The sequence below is a fragment of the Brugia malayi genome (assembly GCF_000002995.4).
Source record: "Brugia malayi strain FR3 genome assembly, contig: Bm_v4_Chr1_scaffold_001, whole genome shotgun sequence".
Classification (NCBI taxonomy): domain Eukaryota; kingdom Metazoa; phylum Nematoda; class Chromadorea; order Rhabditida; family Onchocercidae; genus Brugia; species Brugia malayi.
In genome coordinates, this window is record NW_025062475.1 from 8,917,814 (window position 1) to 8,935,419 (window position 17,606).

At 33.6% G+C, this 17,606-nt stretch overlaps 3 protein-coding genes across 5 annotated transcripts in view; 2 read left to right on the top strand and 1 right to left on the bottom strand.

Moving 5' to 3' along the window:
- Bma-ten-1 (Uncharacterized protein) overlaps positions 1–10,356 on the top strand; it is a gene marked incomplete at both ends in the record, with an annotated part of 28,067 nt that extends 17,711 nt beyond the window's left edge. The window contains 24 exons of one of the 2 annotated variants that reach the window (XM_043077197.1): positions 106–355; positions 445–588; positions 712–835; positions 1,003–1,128; positions 1,327–1,617; positions 1,777–1,879; positions 2,073–2,327; positions 2,527–2,709; positions 2,935–3,122; positions 3,190–3,353; positions 3,464–3,703; positions 3,988–4,262; positions 4,766–5,067; positions 5,169–5,535; positions 5,722–5,819; positions 6,039–6,237; positions 6,388–6,573; positions 6,696–6,827; positions 6,907–7,136; positions 7,965–8,383; positions 8,592–8,920; positions 9,549–9,668; positions 9,753–9,893; positions 10,114–10,356. In XM_043077197.1, the coding sequence (XP_042933131.1) occupies positions 106–355; positions 445–588; positions 712–835; positions 1,003–1,128; positions 1,327–1,617; positions 1,777–1,879; positions 2,073–2,327; positions 2,527–2,709; positions 2,935–3,122; positions 3,190–3,353; positions 3,464–3,703; positions 3,988–4,262; positions 4,766–5,067; positions 5,169–5,535; positions 5,722–5,819; positions 6,039–6,237; positions 6,388–6,573; positions 6,696–6,827; positions 6,907–7,136; positions 7,965–8,383; positions 8,592–8,920; positions 9,549–9,668; positions 9,753–9,893; positions 10,114–10,356 (5,109 nt within the window). The remainder of the gene's footprint in view (positions 1–105; positions 356–444; positions 589–711; positions 836–1,002; positions 1,129–1,326; positions 1,618–1,776; positions 1,880–2,072; positions 2,328–2,526; positions 2,710–2,934; positions 3,123–3,189; positions 3,354–3,463; positions 3,704–3,987; positions 4,263–4,765; positions 5,068–5,168; positions 5,536–5,721; positions 5,820–6,038; positions 6,238–6,387; positions 6,574–6,695; positions 6,828–6,906; positions 7,137–7,964; positions 8,384–8,591; positions 8,921–9,548; positions 9,669–9,752; positions 9,894–10,113) is intronic. The other variant, XM_043077198.1, reaches the window with a different exon arrangement.
- Positions 10,357–10,992: 636 nt separating this feature from the next.
- Bma-ptr-9 (Uncharacterized protein) lies at positions 10,993–16,066 on the bottom strand (the record flags this gene model as incomplete). Of its 2 annotated transcripts, XM_043077199.1 has the most annotated exons (16): positions 10,993–11,050; positions 11,144–11,250; positions 11,422–11,507; positions 11,673–11,837; positions 12,114–12,262; positions 12,350–12,439; positions 12,647–12,733; positions 12,854–13,051; positions 13,183–13,363; positions 13,477–13,733; positions 14,006–14,138; positions 14,289–14,356; positions 14,924–15,178; positions 15,322–15,479; positions 15,553–15,712; positions 15,855–16,066. In XM_043077199.1, 16 exons carry the CDS (start codon positions 16,064–16,066, stop codon positions 10,993–10,995), a joined length of 2,364 nt encoding a protein of 787 aa, XP_042933133.1. The 2 variants fall into 2 exon arrangements, with proteins under 2 accessions (XP_042933133.1, XP_042933134.1); XM_043077200.1 differs by lacking the exon at positions 12,350–12,439.
- Bm654 (Uncharacterized protein) lies at positions 13,937–14,143 on the top strand (the record flags this gene model as incomplete). Its single annotated transcript, XM_001900559.1, has 1 exon — positions 13,937–14,143. The coding sequence occupies one exon, from the start codon at positions 13,937–13,939 to the stop codon at positions 14,141–14,143; it is 207 nt and encodes a 68-aa protein (XP_001900594.1).
- Positions 16,067–17,606: the final 1,540 nt, after the last annotated feature.

Consider the following 17,606-nt stretch of genomic DNA (forward strand, 5'->3'; position numbering starts at 1 on the left):
TGAATTGTGCATAACATTTTCTTCCATAATTTGAAGACTAATTCGTAACTTCATATAATCTCGTCTTTAGTTCCCCTTCCGAAATTCGATCCATTTGCTTTTAAGATACCTACCACGAATGAAGTATATCTCGTATATGATAGTTCATTTGCTGATGGCTATCACAGTACGTTGCTTATCGAGTTACTTCCAAGTCGCATTCCGGAAGAAATTCGTTTGGTCCATCTATCTGTCAATGTTGCTGGCAATCATTTTCACACAGTTTTTTCGGCCATGCCGAATTTAACATACACTTATTCGTGGGAGCAGACGAATGTTTACACTCAGACTGTAAACGGATTGGTTAATGCTAAGGGTAACCTTACAAACTTGTAGTTTAAACTTAAATATTTTCGAAAAAATTTCCTTAAAAATATTATCTTTTAAAAATAACTTTACTCGTAGTATCGGTTGGATACGAATATGAAGGCTGCAGCAGAAGCATTGCTTGGATTCATCGCCTTGTGAAACTGGAAGGACATCGTGCTAACCGTTTTATGTTAGGCGGTTGGTCATTGAGCATCCACCATCATTACGATATCATACACAGTATGTATTTTTAATCATTTCTCTTACTTGTGTCCATATGCTGGACAACTGATCAGTCCACTTCATTGCTTTGTCTAAAGTTTGTTGTCATCTTATCTTCTGAGTATAAATTGTTGTTTATAGATGTACTGGAGAAAGGTGATGGTGTAAAAGTGTTTTTGGATGAAGCTGCTCCGTTATTAATAACAGTAGTTGGTAATGACCAACAACGTCCCGTTAACTGCCCATTTTGTGATGCACTTGCAAAGTATTTCTACTTCTTATCCTCCTAAAGTTCACACAATAAAAGTTACTTCTGTATTATATTTTACATATTCCATTGTGAAATATGAATTAAAAAGTAATTTTTTTGTTTATGTAAAAGTATTTCTTAAATTACTAATGAGATAATGCGCTGATAATTAGCATTTATAGTGATGCACGTCTTTTCCGTCCTGATGCGTTATGTGTGGGAAGTGATGGTTCATTGTACATTGGTGATTACAATTTAATACGTCGTTTGACACCCAGCGGAATGCTTATTTCTTTGTTGGAGCTCAGGTTTCCCTTCCTTTTGCTTTTTTATTGAATTTGTGCGAATTTTCCAAATTAGTTTAATGTTAAGTCTAAATTAGGTAGCAGAACGGAGGAGAGAGAATCGCGTTTAAATATCCTTGATATGTGTTTTCAAATTCCTTGGATCATCATGAATAATTCTAATTGTATTTCCATTTGTGATTTGATTGAATAATATTACAGCATATCGGATACAGCACATCCTTATTACTTGGCTATCGATCCGCTGACTGATTCTCTTTTTATTTCGTTACCGATACATGCTCAGATATGGCAAGTAAATAAAGATATAGATAGTACAACAGATCTAACAACAAATTACGACGTGGTGGTTGGTGATGGAAGTATATGTCCCAGTTCAAGTGAACGTTGTGGTGATGGTGGGGCCGCAGATTTGTCTCAGCTTACCTTCCCCAAAGGCATTGCTTTTGACGAATATGGAAATTTATATATCGCTGATAGTAGACGTATAAGGTATGATGTGAAATATTATACTTTTAAGCATTGTGGTTTTTTCAATAGTAATATTTCATTTTTCTACAAAATCCATGCAGTGCATCAAACTGTAGGATGGAATTTCTAATTGGAATTTCAAAAATTTAATTTACTGAAATAATGTAATGCAGTTTATAGGATTGTAGATCGAGAGAGACTAATCAATACGTTGATTGAAGAACGTGAGAATGGACCACGTCCATGTATAGTTGATTATACGAATTTGTCAGATATCATTACTGTAAGTTATAGCTTTGTTGTTTCTTCAAATGACTTTGGCAGACATTGGCTTAAGCAAAATCTTCAACATATCCTTATTACTATCTGCTTTCCAATTTTTTCATCCTTCTCATTAGTAAAAATTCCTCAGAATTCAAAACTAAACAACTTTTATTTATCATTATTTTCAATATATAAATATAAATGAGTGTAAGGTTTGGCCGACATCACTTGCCGTGGATATGCTAAATAATAGACTCTACATACTTGATACAAATGTGATATATCGTATATCACTGGATACTGGTATGGGCACACTGATAGCTGGAACACTTACTGAATGCGAGCAGATGAAAACACTAGCAGGTGATTTGTTACCACAACGACCACTAACAGAAGCACGGTCCATTGCTGTAGCACCAGATTCTACTATATACATTGTCGAAACAAACAACAAAAAAATCAATCAGGTTTGGTCTTTAATTGTGATAACCTTAATTGAAATGGGCATTTTTTGACGTTTTTAATTAAAAAATATAAAGGTTGAATTGGAGCATATCGAGAAAGGAAAATTCGTTAATATTGTATATTGGATACCCCTTAATGACATTATTGACATTGCAGTGATAGTCTGGGAAGAGTGATGTTTGAGATTAGTGATGTTTTCAGATTCGAGCTATCTATCCAGATAATCGTTCAAAAGTAGTAGCTGGAAAGTTGAGCAAATGTGACTGTGATCGTACAAATTGTCCATGTGAAGATCTTCATTCAACTGTTGCAACTTCTGCTTTTCTTCATTCTCCATCGGCTGTGGCTGTTGATTCAAATGGAATGGTGTATATAGCTGATAAGGCATAGTTTCCTAAAACATTGAAACTTTTATGCTGATGCTGTAGCATTACGACGATTGAGTAATAGTTGTGTTACTATAACTAATAGAAACATTTCATTGCTGAATATCACATTTAAACACTGATTTGGAACCCTAAATAGCCAAACTGTTGCAATATTTTTACGTACTTACATTCATTATACCTGGATTTAATCAATATTTGAATTTGAAATGTTCTGTTTTAGGGCAATTTTAAAATTAAAAAACTTCAAAAACCTACTGCAATGTATGATGAAATAACTCGGCAATACCGTATCCATAGTCCTCATACTAAAGAAATTTACATATTTAACAAGGCCGGTCTCCATATGAGCACTGTTAATCTTCTTACTGGCGACACTATATTCACTTTCACATACGACGTTGACACACGGTAAGCCTTTCCTTCAAGTTTTGCATTTTTCATGATTTAGGAAATGATTTTTCTGTAATCATTACAGTCTTGGTCGTTTGTCGCAAATAACTGGTACTGGTGGACATATTTTGCGAGTTCATCAAACAGATGATGGAAAAACTCTACTGGAGACAGCAACAGGACTTGAAACAGTATTGAATTTTGATCAGTTTGATGGAACACTATCAATGATTACATTTCCCAGTGGTGGTGGGTTGTATTTTTTAGTTTCTTCATTCATTCATTCATTTATTGATATATTGGTATTTCAAAGTTTTTTGCATTTTATGATTATTTTTTACGTATATTTAATCTTCCAGAAAGTACCAAATTCTCGTACTTTCCTGGTCATCTTCTTCGCTGTCGTGAAATACTTAATCGAAATTGGTGCTTTGAATATGACGAATTTGGGCGTGCTAAGGCACTGTTGAATCCAGCCGGAATCTATTATTCAGTAGTAAGACGTGACGTTATATATAGCAATTTAGTAACAACAGTGGCAAGAAATAATGAACCATATACGGTTTACAAATTTTCAAATAGGAAATTCACAGAAGAAGGTGAGAATTTAAGAAAAGCAGTTAAGAGTTAAGAGACGATGAGAATTTAGAAATATATAAAAAATTTTCAAAAAAAATTGACAAGTGTGAGGGGTGAATTTTTTTAAAAAATGAGTAGAATTTGATGGTTGAGTGACAATTTTGGAAGAGAATTTCTTGTTACGACGAGAGAATGATAGAGGTAAGTGAGACAGCATTTGAGTAGTTCTTAGGGAAATTTTTTTCAACAGTTTGAGAGATTTCAATGATATCTTCAGTCATCTAATACTAAGAAAATCTTTAAGGTACGCAGGATCAACAAGTAACGGTGCTCGATGAAGGTCTGTCAATTGTCGCCTTTGGCGCTCGAACCCATTTCGATGGTGTAACGCATCCTCTATTAGAACCGCATGAAACGGTAATTTTGAAGCGGAAGATAACTCTTCCGGAAGCTACAGACCCTCCAAGACGTGAACTAAATTTGCGCTTTGAATGGCGTGGCTACATACGTCGCAAGGAATCCGGTAGACGTGATCCGGAGAAGTGGCGTCGTGTTCAGCAGGTCGGAAAGAGACCGAGGGTATGAGTTAGGGTGTGCAGTGCTGGCTTCATGCTCTACTCATACATCGAGTGTCTTCATTTTATTAACTTCTCTCTTTAACGACTTCATTTCAACAAACTGATTTTCAATAACTGATGACATTCACAGTGCTTTTTTTCATAATGATTTATTGCATGTTTGAGCTCAAGAAAGCTTGTTGAATTCCAACTTGAACTTATCAGTAGCATACTTGATGTAACTTTTCATATGTTTCATTTCTAATGCTTTGGTACAGAATTTTGCTTACTCTTTGTCGCAGAAATCGCTTTCACAATTCTATTCACAAAGATTTTAGTAAATTTTTTATCAGTTTGTCTTTGTGACTGTATCGGCAAGAACAAAAGTGGAAAAAGACTTTGAATGGCTCGTCTATTTCTAATTCTCAAAGTCATCTCGAGATTCGGTCTATCCTCACTTTCTATTATTGCATATGAAGAAGTTCTGTACATATCCAATAAATTAGCATCTTTTCAAAATTTCAGATCAATGGACGTAATGTGTTCACAATTGAATACGACTGTGATAACAGACAAGATACTGTACGGAATAGCCTTGATGAAGAAGTACTCACTGTCCAGTATAACGATGCTGGTCAAATTACCTCTTTTATTCCACTGACACCACGTGAACAACCTCATATAGATGCTATGAAAATTATGCATGATTCGTTGGGAAGGCCAAGTCAAATAGCTTGGGGAGCTTTAACTATTGTTTTTGAATACGATCGATTAAATCGAATTATCCTGATATCGGCAATGACAGGAGGTGCCAGCTACCTTGAGCGGTAACTTTTCCTCATTAACTTAGATTTTTTCATTCGCAAGTTTTGAATTGGTACTGGAAAATTTCTAAAACCTACGATCATAACATGATGAAAATTTGTAGGAAATTCTTTTATCAGAAGGAAAACCAGTTAATTCCTTCAATTGTACAAATGCCATCTGGAGAAAAATATCGCTGGCGTACGGATCGTGTTGGCGGTATCACTTTTCTGAAAACCCCAGCTGGTATCGTGCATCACTTCATGCAATATGCTGTCTTTGATCGAGTTTGTCGACAGCGTACCGTTTTATTTTCCAATGCATCTTACGTCGCTTGTCTGAGCGATGACGGATGGTTGCTGGATTATCGGACGCCGGATCTTTTGCATTCATTAACTGTGACACGTGATATATATGGAAGAGTGATACAAATAACTTCAGATGCCGAAAATACCTTCTTCAAATATGGAGGACCAAATGGAAATTTGCAGGTTGCCTTCAGGATTTTGAATTAATGTAATTTCGATAACCAACATTTCTTAATGAAATCAAGAAATATATATATATATATATAGAGAGAGAGAGAGAGAGAACAAATTTTGGGAAGAAAAATTCATTCTCTCCGTGACACTTCTTCAAATATTTAAATTTTGGTGTGACTTCTATTCCACTTGCAGGAAGTTAGCAACAGTTTCCTGAAGAGAACATATAAGTGGCAAGGTGTGATACAGTCTATTGTTCGTGAAGCGCATATGGTTGTCACCCATTCAAATCGGTTGTTATTACTCATTTTCTACTAACTAAATAACATGAGAGGTTTAGGAATGCTAATTTTTCATAAAACAAATAGTAAAAGTACTGCATGAAAACTTCTTATCGTTTAGCCATTATCCGGAGTGGTATTCTGTACCCGTCATTCGGAATGTTAAATCTACTGCTTTTCTTTTTTGATGCAAAGTCTGTTTTTGTGATGATTTGATAAAATTTCTTGCAGTCGTTTTGGCGAAAGTTTCGTTGAGTTTTTGTACGAATATGATGATTTTTTCCGATTAATAACAATAACAATTATTTATAATGCTATGCGTTTGCAACCACAAAAATATCAATATGATTCTCGACAAGGGCGCTTAACAAAACTCAATAATTTTGTCTTCTTATATGACTTGTGCACACGTAGAATAATGGGTGAAACGGTAATTTATTCAGATTTGCGCTCTTTCAAAGTTATAATGTGGGTATTTATGCAAAATATCGATCTTTGCGCAAAATGAATATTGGAATATGAATATATTAAAGAATTTTTTGGAGTTAAAGGGACTTCCTTGATCAGAAAATACTTCCAGTTAGTGATGGAAATTTCCTGTAATAGTGCGAATGAGGAAATCATGCGAACGTTGATAATTAACGAGCTGAAAGTTGTGGAGATGAGGGTGACAAGACATTCTCTTGGTTGGGTTGAAGCCGTTGACTGGACCATTATTGGGGAGAAGCGGCCAACCGAAAAACGAACATTCAACACGGATGGACAGGTAGTGATTGCATAATTTTAGTTATTTTTTTATCATATGGAACTTTTGTGTCCTTTCGAATTTTTAATGGTTTTTAATTTTTCAAATATTATAAATAAAATTTAATCACATCAATGCTGCAGTTGGTACAGTATACAATTGGTGAAGCAGATGATCTTCGATGGACACTTCATTACGATTTAGATGGACGTCTAAAAGCTATTAATGATGCAAAAATATTATTTTCCAATGGAAAGTTGAAAAATGTAGATCAGGTCTGTTATTTATGAATTAATGAAAGCTGAAGTTTTGCGTACTCTGTAGAGTCATAATAAATTCGAATAATCGTTGAAGGTAGACTATACGGTGAATGCGAATGGTTGGACGCGAAGTCGTGGTAAAGTGTATTTCGAATACGATGTGTATGGTCGAGTGCATCGTATCTATCAGCGAGGCTTGATGGATGTTGAATACGGTTATGACGATCGTTCACGTATAATTTGGAGAAGAGTGGGTGACGAGCAATTCCAGCGCTTCTTTTATGCAATACCTGATCGACCATATCTCTTGACACATTTCGTCTCGTAAGTTTCGGTGCTTCTGCATCATTTGCGAATCAAAAGAGATTGTTTCTGAAACTGAAGATTCATTTATTTAAAAATTCTCATTTAACACTTTTTCGGTGAAGATTTAAAAATTATTTTGGGAGAGGTTTACTGATCTCGGGGAGATTGTTGGCTGTAGGATTTAATATGTGCGATAACACAGGAATATAATAATTCTCAACAAGAATAATAGTACAATAAATTTTACAGATAAGAATTGAGGTCAAGTAGTAGAAATCCCTATTTGTGGTCGAACTGCTTCTTGGATGAATCTTCCTGGTTTTTGGTAAAAAACATACACTCTAATTGAACATGAGTGACCTCCTTATATAGCAAGCAGTATACATAAACAAAGTACACAATAAGAAGTTGACTTGCCGAAAGTGAAATCAGTCTAGCAAAGAGCGAGTTGTTGCCTGATTTAAAATCAAATCTAATTACTAGTTGACAAGCCGCAAAAGAGGTTATATGAGCAAAAGTTGACTCGTAGATTCAAAGATGATTTACAATTAGTGACGACGTAACAATGAGGTCAACTAAATAAGGAGCTGATACCGTATAAACAACATATGAAATGTTTACAGCCTAAACCTATTTTGCGAAAGATTTGTGGAACATATTTCTTACCCTTATTTTCTACTCTTATATAATATTTTAGAGTTCCACGACATTATTATTCATCCTATAATTATATTCTACTTATTAAAGAAAAGATGATTATGATCGTTTGATTCGCATAAAAAACTTTTTCTACAAATCAGTCAATTTCATCCCAAGATCAGAACAGAACCAATTATTAATTTACAGAACAAACGAAACACCATCAACTATTTTATATGATGACCGAGATGTCCCATTTGCTTTCTACCACGGTGATAAATATCATGCTTTGTTTGTGGATATTGATGGTTCTGTTCGTTTCATATTTGCATCGGATGGTACTATGGTGAAGGAAATTATTCGTAACCCTCTTGGTGCAACTATTGTGGATAGTAATGATAGTTTCTATTTCCCACTTGGTTATCGTCATCAATTCGATGATCCGCTTACTGGCATTGTAATTCTGGGACCAGAAGCACGGCCATATGATACATTTGTGGGACGTTTCATGTCCATTTCCATTTCCTATGTCACTTCACCAGTGGATATTTTTGCTCCTGAATATGAAAGTGATCCTTTTCGTGCAATACCAACTGAATCGAATTTGCTGCGACATTTCCCAGTTGGTAACGATTGCTACCCGAATCCTATTTCTGATTTCCTGCTCTCCATAGCAAGCAATCTATTTCTGATGAATAACTATTATCAAATAGTTTTAGTTTAAATGATTGAAGATATGGTAGATTTGAACAATAAATTGAGCTTAGCAACTAAAAAATATAAGTACTGGGATTTTTATAATTGAATCGCTTTCGATTAATTGAAAATTTCCAGATCTCGAAAAATGGATGGAAATGTGTGGATTTTCTCTTTCACAAGCGCTCCCTTCTACACCGAATCCCATCCAAAATGACGGTCTTAAGAAGTTGCTGCAACTACCTGATAGCCTATGTACAATTACCGCCACTCACGTTCTCTCTTCATCATTTTGCTCACTGATTCACAAGGTGAAGCATTTCAAGCAGTTTCTTACTGCCACACCACCTGTACTCCTACCATTTTCTCATCCTCCACTTTTCGTCCTCTTCGATAAACCGTCATACAGCTCCAGCGACTCACTTGGTTTTCGCGGATTGACATTTATAAAGCGCCCATCAGATAAGGTATGTGTGTAATGCTTATAGCACACTTGACTAAATCATCACTAAAACATATTCATATCTTTAAAAGTGCAACTTCATTTAGGTTATATCTATCAGTGATTTGGATTATTTGGACTGTCAACTCTTAACATCTGTTGTGTCGTTATATGGGTGCATTGTTAGAGGAATTTGGTGTGGGCCATGTGATATTTAAACTATGATAAGGCTTTAAAATTGGCTTTTGCCACTATCAAAACATTTAGACAGATTTTGTATAGGCACAGCAGTATTTTGATCTGCTTCATATTTCAATATTGATTAATTATGTGTATTTCTTCCTGTTCTATTTTGTTTTAGTGACCGTTCATCGAATAGATTTGTAAAACGGTTGAGAGAAAGTGCTGTGGATGTGATTGAAAGATTCTTGAAAATTCTTTTTGCGGATTTATTCCTTGTTAAACCTAGTGGCAGTATATTCTGCTGGTATTTCAGACTGAACGGTGTGGTTTGAAATATTAGTATATTAAGTTCATGCTGTAGTCTACCTAAAAAAGTCGTCTTGCTTTTTCTTCATTCTCTTTATATGATTAAATGTATCTAATATCATTTGAATGTTGTTCGTAGTATTTATTGTGATTTCAAATTCCAGTTTGAGGTGATTGGGCACTCTTTGAAAGAAGACGAAAAGTTGAATGCTTTGAGGATACTGCTAGTTGGCAGCTCCTTCCTGAATATTATGAATATGCATTTATCTGGAGAGCTTGTGCAAGTAAGCTTTAAAAAACTTGTTTTTGACTCTTTCTCACTTTTAATAGAGAGCTGGCTTATCAATTCATTAACATATCGACTTTAGATCCATTTTACCACAAACTTAACTTCCGATAAAATCCCACTGGAAGAACTGGCAAGATTTTTCAATATTTCAAACTTTAACCAACAGTTAACACTCTATGCTGGAAACACTCAACTCATATTTCATTATAGCAATGATTCGGTATGTTTGAGAATTTCTATTTCATTAGTATAGCTAAAACCTTTTGCACCTTTAGACTAATTTTCTTTTTCTTTTTGTTATTACCTTAAAAGCATTATTTTAGAAATCAGAAAAATTAATTCACTCCTTTCAAATAACATTTCAATTTCTCGAGATACGGACTTTTGAAATACGGTGGAGCTGGACAAAATTTATGCTTTTATAGCTTTTCCTATTTTAGGAAGCTGTTAGATCTGAATTAATTCGTGAACAGACTCTCGAAATTGGTAAAATAATTTGGAATGATGAAGTAGAACGTGCTCGTTACGGTACCATTACTCGACATTCATGGACCGAATCCGAATTGTCACAGTTGCACTCAAAAGGGCTCGTAAGTGGTTATGAACCTAAGTTTCGTCCAGGTAAGTCGGTGCCTGTTCTTTGGAACACTTATTTATGGACATTTCAAAGGGTAGCTGCTTGAATTCTACCTGTTCTTTTTCTTTTTCTTCATTTGGAACTTTTCTTTTTATTTGATACATTACATTAAAAGCCTTTTCTTAGAATTTTAACCCTTTATCTCTCTTCATTTGATGCATTATAATTTGTTGATATTGTCTCGCTCGTAGCTTTGTGTCATTTTTCTGCCTATGCCACTTTTTGTTTCTTTATAAATAGGCCGTATAATCTTAACTCCCAAAATAATGAAAAAGTTTTGCATAATTTTTACAAAAATGTTATAGTATTTAAAACTCCTAGGATTATTATTTTTTTCAATCTTTTTAGAAACATTTAGGCTTCTAGGTTAGTCATTCGTTTTTTTTTTTTTTTTTTTTTTGTTCATTATTCGTGTTTCTGACCACTGTATATTGCTTGCATTTAGTTTTAATTCTATATTAAAAGCCTACTTGCAGCTAGACTCTTAAAAAAAAATGGCTTGCTTTCTCTCCCTTTCTCTTTCCCATCAACTATCTTTGTTTTATGATGTTTTACAACTTGTCAAATTTTATCATTTGTTCCACTGCTTTAATTATTCGATTAATAGAACTGCCTTAATACTCTACTGTTTGCAAATGAATTTATTATTGTTTGATGGTTTTACTGTTTATTGTGAGATGAATTAGCATTTACTTTCAACAACATATTGATGTTGCCGAAAAAAAAAAAACAATTTGGGCCTGAAAATAAAACCTTTTAGAAAGTTATCACATTTAGCAAAAGATAAATTACTATAAAAGGGACATGAATTGGAATGAAATGAAATTTTATACCCATAAGTATTAATGGAGAGGAAAGCAGGTAATACCATAATACTGTGATACAAACCAATGCAGCAAACAAACAATACGCCATGAGTGAATGTCCTGACGATATAACCCTGAAATAACCTTATTGAAGTTATTGCTAGGTTGCAAGCAATCTTCCTTCCTTGATTCTAGTATATGAAGTGAGACTGTAGTCCAACTACCTGCTCTTTTGTACATATTTCATTAACAAAAAAACAAACAAAGAAATTTGCTGTTATCAAAAAATACAAAAGTAAACAGACTTTAACAGGCGATATACATATCACACCAATTATCGTAGAAAACGATGCTTGAACAACTGGCCAGCAGACGATACTTAGAGTACCTCCTGAAGTTTAATTGACAAACATGGTTTACTGGTCTATTTGCATTCACGACAAAATTTTAAAAAGTTTTAAGACTTAAGAAGATTAATTACCAATTGGATCTTTTGAATGGCGTTTGAAATGATAGAAATGTGCAAGTATATGGGAAGAATAATCGACGGAATAACCTATACTTAAAAGTATAACAATGGTGGATATTATGTCCAAATGAGTTCCACAAACATTCAGCAATGCCAATACACCGAAATTGATGCTAAATGTAGCCCAGGTTATGAGGATACAATTCATCATTGATGGCGTTAACAGTAGGATAGTGCAGATTGAAGCCATCCCTGCAAGTATTACTCAATAGTTGTTGATAGCAGCTAACTGAGGAATGATGGATGATGCATCGAAATTAAACAGCTTTCTGGGTACTGTCGTTAGTTTGTTCTTTATCGACGTTGTCAATCGATATTTTGAGGTAAATACTTGCTCACTTCACGTTGCTTGTGGGGTCATGATCTGATTTGAGCAGTGGCGCCAAAATAATTCTTGTAGCACGAAGATAAATACTAAGTTCTTATAAAATGTCGAAATTAAAAAGAAGAAAACACTTAACATAGAACCTGCTAAAAGAGCATTGGTGAAGAGTAAGTGTGGTACTAAATCATCTTGCTCTGCCAAATCATACATTACATGATAGGTAAGAAAACGTATTGAGTAATGCTTCTCGGCCATTTTCACTTTGTCCATTATCAAATGCATTGCCTTTCTCCTCAAAGATTCAATTCTAATTTCATCCAATTCTTTTCAAAATATTAATCAATTACGCTTTATCATGCATAAGTGAGGGTCTGTCTACCTGTTCAAACGAGTGATATTGAAAAGTGGCATGTGAAGTCTACTATATCTGATTAATAAGCCTTCAAAAACTATATCCCCAGCAAAATGTCTGAAATATTGATTGTGATTGTGAACAAAGTGCTATATCAAAGGATTAAAAAAAGTTTTCAAATTCGAATTTTAAATTGGCTGTAAACGCTCTTAGCGAAGTTGCAACTTGTTTGGTTTGATTGATTAATAATTTCAATTTTAGGAAAAATAATTAATCACGATTAATGTAAAACAAGAAACTTTGGTTATCTCAATAGTCAAAAACCTGTATGCCGGATGTTGCAGAAAACGTGTCATGTTTCCGTGAAACGAAGTTGAATTGACGACAAATCGTTCAGTATTGTTTCTATTCCTAGAATTCTAGACTTTATGCTGCAGCCTTTTATATCTTTCCCATTAGTATTATTTAAGCCAATGAACGAAAAGATATCAGAAGATGGAAATATATGAAATAATAAATCCAGAAAATTACCCCAAAAAATCTAGAAATACTGGAAGCCAGAAAGTTGGTTTCATTGTATAATTAGTATTTTCGAGAATCGCAATAGCACGAAATAGACGCCACTGCAAATGGCTATCAAAATAATCCAGTTCATCTGGCAAAACTATTTCCAGTGGTGTACTGTATTCGGAAAAGTACTCTTCATACATTCTCAAATATTTGTAAGTGCTGAAACCTTCTAGCCATCATTTTATGTTGCATCAAATTATCGCATTTTTCATAACTTACTTATTTCTGAATATCATATTATCTTCGCCGAAAATCTCGAATGTTATAGTGCAGATTTCAAAAAAGCTTACCCTGTATCAAAGGGTAAAAGTGAGGAAAGTTGCAGGCCGATATCGATTTTTCTGTTTAGAATGATGGTTGAACCAATTAGATAGATAATATAGGTGAGGCAGATGAATGTGAGGAAGTACTTGTTTTTGAAAATTGTCGCATAGAACAATGGCAGTGACGATTGGGAACGTTCAGATTGTACTAGAAAGTGGATTAATCTTAACAAGTTAATTGGAAAAGTGATGTTTTGGAAATCAATTTCTTATTCATCCAGAACAATTTGTTTCAATAAACTTTTTAAATTTAAAGCATACTGGATGATTGAGTTCCTCCACTCGATTCTGAATAGCTTTGTTGTGTTGAGAAACCAATTAAACTACTGCAAAGAGAATTTGGAGCTTTTGTTGCAAGTAGAGAGCCGAATAATGTGAGTTGAAATAAGAATACGACGAAAAGTGAAACAGCGCTATAAATACAAAATGTCCGAATGATTGGAATAGGCGAAAGTGAACCAAGAGTGAAAACAAGTATATTGTCTATTGTTGTCAACAACATCGATACTATACTTTCTCTGCAATACTTTCCTATTAAATTCATAATCGTGTTATATTCAAACATCTCACCGAAAAACGGATAAAAGTGGCAAAGTTCATTTTTTTTTTAATTCAGGAATTTTGTTTTTTGTAGTCAGAAAAAATCTTCTAACTAAAATATTACGTATCAAATCACTAGAAATTAGGAAACACAAATCCATATTTCAGGAACATCATAAGAATGGCTAGTTTAGTTGCTTATGATAATCTAATCCAGTCTGTTTCGAGACTTTTAATGAGAAAAGCAAACCGGAAGGTTATTCGTATCAGATCACAACGATCAATACCAGCATTGGTTGATGAAGAAATGGCATGTTCCCAAATGGAAAGCATCATGAACATATCGTCAATGCCGATTGCTACAGTAAGTAAAACAGGGATTGCTTAAATTTGAAAGAATTTCTTAGGATTCAACATTCAGAAATCATTTGTCAAGCCTCATTGATAGAGATTATAAGAGATTTTATTTAAGAAAAACTAGAAGTTTTTTTTAACATTAAAAAATGCTCACAAAGGACGAGAAATGGTGTGACTAGTGCAACTTGCACCAGGTGTATACCAATGATATGGAGAAAACCAAAAGCTGTCACTAGTCCGCATGCTAAAAATTAAATTTAATTTAATTTTTAGGCTTTGAAAGAGGAAATACTAAAGGAAATAAAAATTAAACTTTGTTGATGCGTATAAAATCAATGTCGAAATCACTTTCATCCTTTTCCAAAAAAAAAAGAAATAAAATTTTGTCTTTGGAAGAAAAGAATGACCTCTTTGCTTCTATTTTAAAAAATTTAACCTAAAAAAACTTTTGACACAAATTGCATTTTAGTTTATGCAAAAATATGCACGACACTGTTTGCAAATACAATGATTCATTTGCAAAATTTTTGCGAAAATGCACTTGATGACGACTTTTCAAGTTCTTTTCTCAATATCATTAATGAAATATTAAAGCATATTTTACTGAAATAATATTAAAGCCAACCAGCGGACAAGACGCCATAGAAAGAAATCAACATGAAACGAAAATTATAGCCATACTTGAATGAACTCAAACAACAGAAAGAAACCAAGCAAAATGCTAGGAGTGGGAGCAATCTGAAACTTATTTGTAATTTATTATTAATTAAGTGATAATTTAAAAGAAATGCACAAATTTCATTTGAGCTACCTTCTAGTTCGTTCTACTATCAATTTCATATCCCGTTCATACTGGCTACTGCTCCACTTTGTTATTTTTATATTTGAAGGGTATTTCAAACTACGCTCCACATAACTGTCCCAGATATCATCGAATTTTGTGATATGATAAGGTGGTGGAAAATCGAAAATCATGCGAACACATCGAGCCGAAATAATGACGCCGGAATGTTTTGCGGTATGTACGCCACCATATGTGGTGCCCATGAAAATAGTCTGAGATGTGCTGAAAATTCACTGTGAAATACAGCTTTATAAACTTTTGCTACTCTATTAACAATTTTCAAAAACTGTCTTTTATTGATTGGTTTATGATATGAGATATTAATTTGGGAAGATTCCTATTTATTATTTAAGCAGTAAACAAACTTGTATATGGGAAGGTGCCAAATGGGATATTGAACAGGTTGTGATAGTGTTAGATATGTGTAGGACAACAAGAATAAATCAGGAAAACAATGTCGTTCATATTCTGGTACTTTCGAGCAAAGGTTGGAATAACTTATCATGCCGTCATTATGCTTCACCTTCAATTTTCCTCATCAGAAGATAACTGCATGGCTATCAATTTTTGCTATGAATAAAACAAGATATCCTCACACTTAACAGTTCCAATTTATTTCGGACATTTCGATAAAATTCAACAAATTGAGGTTCGTAAATTGAGCCAGACAATACTTCAAAATTGAGAATACGCAAATTTGGCGACAGAAATGTACGGTCATAATAATATATTCCATGCGGAAATATTTTCTCGATTCTGAAGATGAAATACATTTTTCAACTCTTTTTTCTCATTAGGGTGTGGTCAGAAATTACTTCACACATTTTTAGGGAATATAAATTTTAAACTCCGAAGTTCTAAGTTTTCATTTTCAAGATTTCAAAATTCAAAAATATACTTATGTTTGTTGCGTTCACTTGCTGAGTTTTGAGGTACGAAAAGTTTGCTTGAACCGATTGCGCTTGGTTCCCGAAAAAGCTGACTGAATGAATCGAGAAAGGGGATGAAAAAAATGCAGAAGGAACAAATGGGAAGTATTGCAAAATGCAATGGACGTTGTGCGATAGAGTCGCCCAAAAATGCCCCGACTTCTCGAATATAACTTTCCATCGACGTTTTACTTAGACCCAGCAGGTGATCAATAAGAATATATCAGAATTTAAAGTCAACAAGTCTTTCCAATAAGATTTTAAAGGCTGAGGTGGAATTATTTGAACCATAAATATCGGGACGTATATGACCCACTCAATACCTTCTGCTGCAGCGTATACCTAATTCGACAGATATTTAATGGCTTGTAGTATTCATTATTTGATTCGGAGCGAAAGAGGCAACAATTAGTATGTTCGTGTCTGGTGTTTTGATTGCTCAACAACAAAATTTAATATTTGTGCTGGGATAATAACTTTTTAAGATTGCGAAAGGATTGGTTATAATTTTAATATCGTTACCTGAGTATCGTCACCGTACTTACATGTAATTATCGTCCTCTTCTCTTATATCTCTTCTTATATTCGGTATCGTCAATCATTCATTTCCTTGCATTTATAACAATTCATTCGTCTACTTCTAAATTGTTCCAAATTTTGAATACATTTCAGTTTCAGGAATATTATCGATCACAAATATAATAGTGAAGAAGTCGTTTTTCCATAGCACATCTAAAAAATATCAATGTAAAATAAATTGCTATTGATAGAAAACTGTGAATTTAAATAGCATTTTAAATCAGTTTCGTTATTTTTTCATAAAAAGCGCAACAAAGGGAAAGGCTCCAATGTAAAAGTTTACTCAACTATAAATGTAGCGGACTCATGTACTTATGAATAAGTCTGAAAAATAAGATTAAAGATAAGATCAGATTATTATTTATCTGTGAACAAACGTAAATCTACAGTATGCTTTATATTCTTATGCAGTGCTGCTAATTATAGGATGTATTGATAAAATTTTGAAAATATTTTTTTTTCGGCAATCTTTGTTACTGCAATTAATTGAGTTTCTGTCAATTAAACGATCAAACAAGTTACCGTCGCAGTGTAATGCAAAATATATCAATGGTAGATATAAATTTGATCCTTTTTTGTCTCATTAGCTGAGATAAAATTAAGTATATAATTATAATTAACCATATAGCATGAGTTTGCAAGAGATTTTGCTACGACGAGTATTTTTAAACTTCATGTCTAAAGGCCTTTTTTTTTCGAGAGAATTGGTATTTTGAAGAGAAAAGAAGACAGCAACTGTTTTACTTGGAGATAATCTGAAAGAGTAAACAACAAGAAAAAAGAAAAACTTTCATACGGTAATGAAACTTTACAACACGTCAAATGAAGAGTTGTTTTTAATTTCGAGAAAAAATTTTACATTTTGGCAGAGAAAATAAAGCAACATACTTGTTGCTCATTACTTACCAAATATTGTTTTTCAAATTTTAATGAATAATTAGTGAAAAAGTGAAATGGGCAATCCATGTCATTCGCACTATCTAAAAAGTTTATTTCCTTTTCTTTTTCACATATCTTTTAAATTTCTTTTCTCAGAATTCGTTAAGGAAACTTTATTTTCTCTTCAAATTGCATATAAAAAGCCTACCACTCTGATATCTTGATAGTTAATTCAATTCTTAACTTTTTCTTTTATTTTAATA